General features: G+C 38.4%; 1 protein-coding gene and 1 long non-coding RNA gene across 2 annotated transcripts; both read right to left on the bottom strand.

Moving 5' to 3' along the window:
- Nucleotides 1-2,830: 2,830 nt before the first annotated feature.
- Nucleotides 2,831-5,285, bottom strand: LOC139197228 (uncharacterized). The gene is made up of 5 exons (XR_011582436.1): nt 5,116-5,285; nt 4,873-5,032; nt 4,699-4,767; nt 3,948-4,006; nt 2,831-3,007 (listed from the first exon to the last, which is right to left on the bottom strand). It is a non-coding gene; the product is annotated as an uncharacterized lncRNA (long non-coding RNA).
- Nucleotides 5,286-5,917: 632 nt separating this feature from the next.
- LOC103414450 (cyclic nucleotide-gated ion channel 1) lies at nt 5,918-10,335 on the bottom strand. The gene is made up of 9 exons (XM_008352856.4): nt 9,936-10,335; nt 9,383-9,502; nt 8,477-9,050; nt 8,137-8,349; nt 7,737-8,038; nt 7,541-7,652; nt 7,228-7,464; nt 6,751-7,145; nt 5,918-6,589 (listed from the first exon to the last, which is right to left on the bottom strand). The coding sequence occupies exons 2-9, from the start codon at nt 9,409-9,411 to the stop codon at nt 6,286-6,288; spliced, it is 2,166 nt and encodes a 721-aa protein (XP_008351078.2). The 5' UTR covers nt 9,412-9,502; nt 9,936-10,335; the 3' UTR covers nt 5,918-6,285.
- Nucleotides 10,336-11,434: the final 1,099 nt, after the last annotated feature.

Raw genomic sequence — 11,434 nt, 5'->3', positions numbered from 1 at the left:
CAATCACCCTAACATTTGCATCAACATGCCTCCAATACCATTCAAGAAACATCACTAAAAATTTATGATTACCACTATTCTCTGGGAATACCAAAATACGTGCATGAGTGAGGAAATACTTCAGTTGTTGAATCCTTTGCTTACAATTCCTTCCCACTCATACCTAACCTCTTTTCTCAACAGTCTCGTCAATGACAAAGCAATGACTGAAAAATCTTTCACAACCATCCAAGATAGCCTGGTAAGCTAAGAAATTCCAAATCTCAATTACGACTCGTGGTTGTTCCAAATTTTAATTTCTGTTACCTTTTAAGGATTCACTTGAATACCTTAAGAATATATAACATATCCCAGAAATGCTGCTTGATTCATCCAACATTCGCATTTGCTAAACTTAGCATACAATCGACATTCTTCCAATCTTTGTTCTACCGACTTAATACGTTTACATGCTCTGCTCTGGCTCAGAATATGCCAGAATATCTTCAATGAAAATGATATCAATTATCAAGGCATTATTGGAATACTTCATCCATCAACTCATAAAACCGCATGAGTATCCACATAGCATCACCAAACTTTATAAGGACCATAACAAGTCCAGAAACCATCTTATGATCAACGTCACTTATAATATTCAATTGGTAGTAACCAGATCTCAATTCAATCTTTGAATCTTCGCAATTACTTCTGAGCTGGTTAAATAAACATCAGTACACTATCATGGATAACGGTTCTCGATCGTTACCAGTTCCATTGTCTATAATCAATGAACAATCTCTAAGTCCATTTTCTTTCTCACCAACAAACTGGTGCTCCTCAAAGGTGTTGTACTAGGTTGAATGAAACTTTTATCAACCAATTCTTTCAACTAAATTTCCAATTCCCTTAACTCATTATGAACCAATCTCCAATATAAATTTATACCTGGCAACAATTCAATAGTGAACCTCATATCTCTGCCCGAAGGCAATCCAGGTATACTTTCAGGGAAGACATCAAGAAAAGTCTAACTCTTTCGACATTATTCACACTACTCCAAACAACATCATTTAGCACCACATGAGCTAAGTATTTTTGACAGCCTTTCGAAAACAATCTCTTTGCTCTCACAGCATAAATAATGGCTGAACTCAATCCACTTTGCATACTTACAAAAGTAATCTCTGGTCATCCAGATCGATGGAAAGTACTGGTTTCCCTTAACATTCCGTCTTGTCACAATTATAACCAACCAATCTAATGGAAATAATTTAACCGACACAATACATACTCTATTACTACTAAGCATTCTGAATAAGTACAAAATAATCTACCGGTTTACTTACTTAACGAATCCACGAATGAGTTATTAATATTACGGTCTGCAGCCCGCAATACTGATAAATCATCGTTGTCTCGATAAGTAGGCAACCACTCTCAAAGATATAACATTACTATTTTGTCACTCAATACAAAATACATACACTCGTCTCTACTACATTTATTTACTACTCTCTAGGTAATAACATACATAATAAGAAATATATCAGCCGAAGTCAACTAGAATGACCAATACGGTTGATTCAACTCTTATCTCAATAATACGTCGGCCGGATCCACTCCGCGTGGTCGGTACGGCCGAGCCTATAACTCACCAATTTCTCATGCGTCAGCCAGATCCACCTCTCATGGTCTGTACAGCTGAACATATAACTCATCAAATCTCTCTGTACCCACGGTCAATCCGACCAAACTACTAAGTTCATAAACTTGCTGAATCGACACTACGATGTCATAGAAAACTGTTGGGTACAACTGATTCTAGGGACGATTCACAATTCTGTGTCCCCTCTGTTCACATAAACACATTCATTAATTTCACACTTCCCAAAGTGTTAATTTTTGTACCTGCAGCACAAAGTACATTTCCTTTACTCGAGACACCTTGTCTCAAATATCTGGGATTACCAGTATATCCATCACTTTTACTCTGACCAGCGACATTAAAACCTCAGCTGGAAGAATTAACTCTAGCTTCACTTCTTTCGAAGCTCTGAATCTTTCTATATCCTTGATAAGACGAATCATTAACTTTATCGTCTTCTTTTAATTCCCATTCATTTCTTATTCTTCTTTATTCTCGTTGATCATGTTCTCAGAGTCCTCAAGACTCAACAGCATCTCGTATATTCCTGGTAAGAAGTATAATGGATAGTGGTCACCCAAAATACCACTTCCCTTTTTGCCACCCAGCTTAAAACAACATAACACCTCCACCAAATTAACAACCATATCTGGATGGAACGAGGCAAGTCTGAAAACTTTCTATAATATCCCTCGATCATCACCTTCCTTGTCTCATATTTGTAAACTCTTGTTTACTACCATCGATAAATGCCGGAGGGATAAACTTTTCCTTAAACAAGTCCTTAAACAATTTTAAATCAGCTGTTCCTCCGGTGACAACACATCATACTCCTGTTTCCACCAGGATACAAATTCATACCCAAAACTAGGTAGTCGTCTCGACCCCCTGTCAGAAGGAAATTTCCTTTGACTTGCATAATCTGAAACATCTTTTCCAAATGGTTAAACCGTTACTTCGTTCCCTCAGGTTCATCATTTCATAAGGTGATTCAAATTCAACTCATAACCCGTCTTAAAATGTCCCTTTTTATAATAGACTGAATCACCATAATAATAGTTTCCCCTAAACCGCTATATTAGGGAGACTAAATTCCTCTAACTAAGTGGCTTGCTACGAGGCGGTGTAGTTCTGACAGAATTCACTAGAAACTTCTCAAGATGTCCAAGATTGCAACCATGCTCTGATACCAACTGACACACCCCGTCCCGAAGGAGGACATGCTGGCCGTCACGTGAGAGTGACGTAACCATTTGCACAGTACGGAAGCTTTAAGATACAATTTAAATTGATACACCCGAAGGTGAGTCCTAATTTTGTCCAATCTGTCAGAACACCGTCGAATTCCTCGTAGTCACCACACCTTTGTGATTCCTGAACCTGGAGGGGCGCAAAACCAAAATTGAGTGGGTCAGTAAAACAATTCTTTTCCAAATCCAAACATTTCTCAAAACGTTGTAACCCCTCTCCGTAAAACCTGTATACTTTCCCAGAAATGTAAAATATAAATATACATATATATTCTCAAAACTTCATTTTTACTATCTCAACATTATCTCTTTATCAATCATGCCATGCCATGTCATCTCAACATTTCTCATATTAATTATGCCATGCCACATCATCTCAACAGTAATAAGGTATGAATGCATCAACATAATCATATCAGGTGCAAGAAAGTAATCAACCGTAGGCCCTCTAATAGCCCTATACGGTTGAACCTAGAGCTCAAAATCTATCATTATCACTCTACCGGAGTCACCTCTGTGACCCGTCCGGCCTTCTACACACAAGTTACGCTCTAGTGCTTCTCATAAATCATCTGTGCACATAATCTAAGGTCACCCACCAGTCGGAATCTCACTAACACTCTCGCGACTGGTCTGTCGTACCCACTCCGCGTGGACTGTACGACTAGCATCTACTTGGATCCAAGGCGAGCGTGCGATGCGGTGAATACTATAAGCACTAAACCATGGTGCAGGATTTGAGCTCAATATATATCATCATCATCATAACAGTAATTAAATACTCATCTGTGCGTCCACCGCACCATTTCATACATATGCATCATAAATCAATTCTTACCTGTGCGTCCACCGCACCAATTCATACATATGCATCATATATTAATTCATGCATGGCATTTCAACTCACATTTCTATATACTTTTCATATCAATTCTATGCATGGTATTTCACTTCCCGTTTTTCCACATAACTCATATGCATTTCATTTTAAACATAATTTCATGCATTTTCAATTTCTGGGAAAACGTTAAGTATATATATATATACGGAAAACAAAACTGCCCACTCACCTGGAGTTCGTCCAACAACTCCCTAGCACCACACATCAAGGCGTCACGACGATCGCCGCCTAGAATAGTAATCAAATCCAACCTCAGAATTCATATCGATAGAATATATAACTTATATAAAATACGTCACTACGTAGTTCGATCCGGAAGATCTGCCACTCAGATTTTAAATCCATAACTTCCAGAGGTCCACAATATATCTCTAGGATAACATCCTAAAATTTCATTACCATCCAACGGTCGGATCTCCGTCAATTTCCAAAACTAAGTGACGGTTAACATTTTATATTATGAACTTACAATTCCAATTCCGGAAGATCCCTAACTCGGATTCCCAATCCGTAAGTTCCAATAATCCTCAAATATTACGTATTACAACGTATCAAAGTTTGGTGACGATCCAACGGTCGGATCATCAATTCACATTTTCACCTAAATGTGAAAACTATAAAACGTTATTTGAACACCTAACCAACAATCTTCAATAACTTTCTCATACGGTGTTCAATTTAGGTATATGAATATACCACAGTGATCTACTCGACGTCACGGACGTCGACATATTTTTAAAATAATTTTATTTTTTATTTTTACTGTAGCACCTTCTTCTTCCTTGGGTCGCCGGACTGGTTTTTCCGGCGGCCGTTTTCTGGGCAGTTTTTCAAATTGCCATAACTTTGTCATTTCTCAACGAAATCAAGTGATTCAAAAACGAAAGTTGTAGCCCTTGAAGAGAAAAAGATAATGGTACCTTGCACAACACCTAGTTCGCCGTTGTTTGGCCGGAAACTGTCTCGAAAGCCTCGGAGGTCGCCGGAAACTGGGTATTTTTCAAATGAGTATAACTTCTTCAATACTCAACTAAATTGAGTGAAACAAAAAGGAAAGTTGTAGTACTTGACGAGAAAAAGAGATTGATACCTACCTCGACTCCTAACTCGCCGGGGATTCGCCGGAAAACGCCTCGAAAGCTCCGGCCAAACTTTGAACTTGTCGATCTCCGTGTTCTTACGTCCAAAAACTTCCAACGAAGCACTCCGAGCTTCCTTGGGACCTCAATAAGCTCGCTGTGATCTTGTTTTAGCCTAAATCGTAACCATTTAAAAGATCATGAACAGTATATAAACACGGGACCTTAAAAACTAGGGTTTTCCGAAGCAAAACTTACCTGAAAATGGTGTCTACGTGATCGTGGAGTCCTCAGGGTTGCAATGGTAGTCTTAACTTGGACGTTGGTATAGGTTTTAGGTGGTTTTGGTGGTTGCCCGTGCGTTCGAGAAGAAGAGAGAGAGTGAGAGTTTCTGAGGAAGAGCTGAGGAAGAGAGAGAGAGAGTGACTGAGGAGATGAGAGAGAGACAACAAACGGGAAATGGGGAGGGATTTAGGGTGTAGGACCCTACCTAAAGTCCAAACACAAAATTATTAGTCCAAGTTTAAGTTTAATTAACAATAACTTAGGAATTTTAGGTAAAACCAATACCAAAATTACGCACCTTAATCCCGTTTAAGGGCATTTTCGTCTTTTCACGTCCTCGGAATTAAAATTCCAGGACGGGCTGTGACAATAACCGTGTACCCATTTAACTGTAACCGTTTAGTACCTGTTTACCTATTTATCATTTTTAAACCCGTTTATCCTTTCTTTTTTGCCATTTACTCATTTTTCACCCATCTACGTGTTTTTTTAACAATTTGAAAATTAAAAAAGAAAAATTTGTCATAATTTTTTTTTCCAACAGTTAAACACCGTTATACATCATACAGTTCCGCATTTTAATTTTTTAAGTTCGTATACCATTCCAATAATTGAAATAATAGTTTATAGATGATATTTTTAACTGTTAGCAATGAAGGTAATATAAAATTTGCTAAGCATTATTGAGTTACAAAAATTGTTAAAAGACAGTATTCTTGGGTTATTTGACTCGGAATGTAAAATATTAACATAATATATATAATGGACCATGAAATTTAAAGTGGTTAAGGAAAACTATATTATATTAGCTATAGAAATCATGCACTATAGTCAATAGCATTGATCTAAGTTTTGTCTGATAGGAAACATGGTTTGTGTTAATTTTACATATATAAAATAAATGGGTAAATGGTTACCCGTTTATAACCGTGGTTAATACCTATAACCGTCCATTTAAATTTCACGGGTAAACGGTTATACCCATAACCGTTTATTTATCTAAATAATTACCCCATAACTATAACCGTGAAATTTAAATGGGCGGTAACCGCAGGTTCCCATCCCTACCCTCAACGCATCAGAAAATCACTAAGAGCAATAAACTATACACAAAAATCTCTCTAAGAGTAAACTTGTATGTATCTAGTGACGTTCTGCAGTAAAATCGGGCTCAGCGGGCTTCTGAGGCAGCAGAGGCAGCAATGTTGGTGGCGGTCTAGTGTCGCGGTTACCCTTTTGTCGCAACCCTCGCAGCGCGTTGGCTGCAAACTTTGATGCATATACAGCGGCAAGGAGGCTAGGTGAGGTTCCTGCATCTCTTGTCAAAGCATCTTGCAATCTGTCCTCTTCTTCGCGTAACGACTTCTCGAGCTTTCTCTTCCAGTGCCGGCGCCATGCTGCTTGTATGAAACAGGCTGACCATGTTCTCCACTGCTGGGAGTAGAGCCTGAAAAAGTGAAATTGTAGTTTACAGCATAAGAAAACGACATCCGAAGACCAAAACTATCAACGAGAACACTAATCGCAATCCATATATCGGATTAATGCTGCTTTTTCATAACACAAGTTTCCTTCAAGTCATTAGAATCACTGTAATCTGAAGCTTGCCTGAAAGTGTGTTGGAGCTGCTTGCTGTGCATGCGCCGAAACTGGGAGGCGACAAACTTCAAATCATCAGCCATGAGCGCAAACGCTTCAACCTCGGTTTTAGCTTCCACTGTCCTAGTTGAGGTGGGGAGATTGGTGGAGGAGTTTGGATCCAAGGCCCATGTAAGAAGCTCTTCTCCACAGAAGTCACCAGCCTTAAGATCAGCAGTGTTAAAGAAGCCAGTTCTTCCACCATTTGTAGTCATGGTTGCTAAATTTCCGCGCATGATAAACAGCATCTCATCTACTGGATCACCTTCTCGGGTTATATAGCTCTTGTCCGTGTATAGTACTGGCTTGAGGCGATCGCACATGGCGTCCATCAGCTGTTCATCCATTTTTTCGAAAATTGGCACCTACGACAAATTGAGCTGATTAACAAAACTGCTAATATTTGGAGAAAACGAGGATGCAGAAGTTATTAGTGAAAACACTCACTCTCTGGAGAAGAGCCAAGCAAAGATGGCGCTTTATGTCCTTTCGTAGGTCCTTGGGAAGGTTACGAACTAGAGTATCTTCGTCAACACCTCTTGTTTCTTGCCATTTGTACTGATCATACCGTCTAATCCTTTCCCTCAAGTTCTCCGGGAGCATTCGGTGTGCCATCCACTGTTCTGCATCGCGCCTTTTCACTCTCATTTCTTCTACTCTCACAGTTGTGGACTGCAGATATTTCTACAACATCACAAGAAACAAGGTCAGCATCTTAGGCTTTTGCTCATTCAATCTAGGACAAAAGTTCAACTTTTACCTGCATATTGCCAATGAGCAACGAAAACAGAACTAATCCCAAAATCGATATGGTAACTGCAAAGACTATCTCCCAAACAAATGTACTTGTTTTGAGGTTTTGGCCAAGTGAACTGCAAAACTTCAGAGTTTTAGCTGCTACACTTCACAATGCTAAGTGATTAAGAAAGGAGAGTTAAAGGATCACGATTACGAACCTAAGGTTGCGCAGTCCCCACCAGAAGCAGAACGACAATTTCTTTGGAAAATCTCTTGTCTCCACCACACCAGACGCCAGAGCATCATAATATATCCCAAAGTTGAACACCGATGAATTTTTAATGTCGCCCGGGTCAATGAAAGGGCAAGAAGCGTTTTTATTTGCCACAAAGCTTGCATCAGTGTCATTCTTAGAATTACAGTACAGGAACTTCTTACAACGACGGTCTCCATTGCACTGATCGCGCCAGCACCTATACTCACGTTCCACGGAGAACAAGTACCAAAAGGCTCCAATTATCTGGTATAACGCATTTACCACCGGATCAGAAATGCCACATGATTTTCTCAGATATTTCTGAGGACGTGAAAACTATCAAAACATCAAATCAGACTTACATGACTGGCTAGCATGTAGAGCAGAAGATTGAAAGCAGCTCCGGCCCATGCTGTTTCGGTCAGGAAGCCAGAAGTTCTTGTTACTTCTTTGTAGAGTGGATAGATCCTCCAAAATCTCGGCACATATTGCGCAACGATTACAAACTTCATCATGTCCTTTGCGACCAGTGAAACCGGAAGTGATATTGTAGGAATTACAATAAAAACTACAGCCTGAACAGATGTAGCAGAACCAGGAAAAACGTCAGTATTTGAGTTGCGGACATAAGTTCCAACCAGAGATATGGTTAACAGAAACCAATCCGTTATAATAAAATCCAGTGCAAACACCTGACTATACCTGTGGCAATGGAAGAATGGCTAGAATGTCAATGATGAAGTATGAGGACAAGTATCTTTTCGCAATGGCCACGGGGTCATCAATTAGCTCACCCCTCCCAAATACGCGAGAAGATGGGGCAATAAACCCCGTGCGGAACTGAAAGATGATGTGAAGTACATGAAAGATGTCGGTAAATGATCGAAGAACACAAGCAATGATCTGCAATCTCCTGTCCAAATCAACGCATTTGTATTTGCCATCAACCACCGGGGTATAAAGAAACAGCGGGTCCAAGGACACAGCAATGACACAAGAGAGCACAAATATCTTATTCCAATTCTGAAGAAATGACCCCTGAGGGTCAAGAATTTTCCTCCTCGAGCCTGACTCATTTGCTAGCCGGTTGCCTACGGAAGTGGAACTTAATGGTTTTTTCGAGCTTATAAACCTGTCGGAACCTCTATCTAGTCCTCTCCGAATACTCCTCAAAACTGCATTCACAGATGGTATCGCTCTTCTTGGATTTCGTCCATCATCAGCAGAAGCGTCTCTTTCAGAACTTAGAGAACTCTCCGATTGCCAATCTTCAAACCTGGATGGAACAGCAAACATAGCAAGCAGCACCGGAGAAACTAGTTAGATAAGGCAGACAACTAAATCAAGGATCAACCGCATGAAAATGCTCCTAATTAAATTCAGTCTTCTCTCAAACGAGTCAGTTACTGCATTTAAATGATAATATTTCAGTAAATGTAACTGTATTGCTGCACTAGGGTTTCTACATATCTCAATCTGTCTCCTAATGCTTATGCCGATTGCTTTAGTCCCGTGAATTAGTAACATAACATAACGCAGGTGCACAAACAATTGCGTGAAAGTATATCAGATTCCGAAAGTAATAGCTGCAGCATTGAACAAACTAACCTTACAAATTTAAGCCCCTTGGAATTCATACTTGTGATATTCAGATTCCCGTTGTTCACCGATCTTCGGTATTGAAATTTACTTATCTAGAAACTCGAAGAGGCGCACGATATAGTAGACCTAACAAGAACAGCAATAGAGATAAATGTGATCAGCCTCTAAAGCAAGAGTGACGAACATGGTCATAAATTTATAACAAAAATTTTCCAATGGAATCGTCAGTCTGAAAAATCGATGTTTCCACACTCGAAAAAATCAACTATGCAGTGATCATTTTCTTCTAAGCTAATTAATCTAATCATTCCACATTCAAAGTAAAACATAGCATTGACTCAAAGTCGGAACAAAGACAGAATATTACCAAAAAAGGAGAAACAGGATGAAAACATGGCAATCGAGAATGATCCATAAATAAACACGGATTAGAAAAACCGTAACAAATTCAGAAAAATTAAACTATATAACACCCTTTGCCCCGTCACACAAGTTATAACTTTCTGTTTGGTTGCTAAGAAAAGAAAGTTTCAACACCGCTGTGCTTGTCTTGTTATACCTTATTTTCCCACATCATGGAAACCCATGTCAGAAAAAGCTAGACTGATGTATCCGACCAAAACCCAACAAGGATGACGCTTGTTATTGTTTCCTTCCTGATTTTCCCAAAGTTCTGAGTATTTTCTCTTCTTTTCCCACCTTTTTTTCTCGGACCCCAAACAGAAAACCAAAGGCCAGAAAACTTTAGGACGAAGAAATCAAGGAAAAAACAACTTGTAGGGAAATTTCGTTTCTGAATAATGCAAAACAAGTTTTGCAGAGAGAGTCTGCAAATGGCAGTTATATGTGTTCTTGTGTGAGTTTTAAGAGAGAGGGAGAGAGAGAGATAATAAAGAGGGAGGGGAAAAAACACAAGGCACGGATGGAGTCCACGCTTGAGAAGAGTCTAAGTCAAGCCCGACGAAACTCCAAAGAAATTGAGGATGGTCAGACTAACTCGAGTCATCAGTTTACCATGTATCACTCGTTTATTCGATTAATAATATAAACTTTCGAACACGTGGCATGTATTTATTGAACGTTAATAATATTGAAGCTAAATTTTAGTTGTGAAAAAATCTCTCATCTTTCATTACTTCGAGTGAATTGAAACTCAGTTGATTAAAAACATTTACTTTTGCACCTGAAATCCTATGTCCAAATCTCTCATCTTATGTCATTAGTTAAACATTTAACCTTGATATAATATTATTAATAGTAGCCCAAATGTGGCCAGGAAATTAAAGATTTGAATTAGTCTTTTGGTAATATGTGACAGTCTACCTTATTTGGTTGGTTGCACTTAATATTTATTACTTAACATTTTTGGATTGAACAAATATTAAAAAAAATCCATTTAAATAAGAGTGGTTAAAAGGCTTGGTCAAATCAAGCTCCACAGCATTTCAACCTTGTGTGCTTCTCCTCCTCCTTCCCCCGTTGATTAAAGAAATATATGTAGGGTGTGACTTCGACCAGTTTCTGAAATATCAAAATTATATGAGTAAATTTTGGAAGGTTCTATTTCATGCATTTTTGTTAATTTTTATTTTATTTTAATCTTATTCAATTTATTTGATCCAATGACAAGAAATTAAGAAAAGTGTATGAGAAGTAAAAATAGATGTGTGGATAGGCACTATCCTAAATTTTAGTGATCAGGGTTGAAAAATTACTAATTGTAAAAAAAGACAATTTAGCGGTTCATTATTAATTACAAAAGATTTTGACGTAACTCAAAATGGGATCGCTTAATATAAATCATATTTGATTTTGTAAATTTTTTGACATGTGATTTTTGTATTTTTTTTAACACTAATTTGATCTAATACGGAACGAAATCGAATTAGGGATCCAACCCACGGCGATTTAGCTTGGAGCCACTCTAATGTGTTGAGTTTTTTTAAAGGGAACTTTAACGAAAATCTCTCAATATTATTTACTTTAACGAAAAGATTCTTGTATTATTTACTTTAACGAAAAACAATATTTTTACACTAAAAAATCAATCCTGAAACT

The sequence above is a fragment of the Malus domestica genome, chromosome 01 (assembly GCF_042453785.1).
Source record: "Malus domestica chromosome 01, GDT2T_hap1".
In the NCBI taxonomy this organism is placed as follows: Eukaryota; Viridiplantae; Streptophyta; class Magnoliopsida; order Rosales; family Rosaceae; genus Malus; species Malus domestica.
The sequence above is the reverse complement of the archived record's forward strand: the minus strand, read 5'-3'. Positions and strand labels throughout refer to the sequence as shown.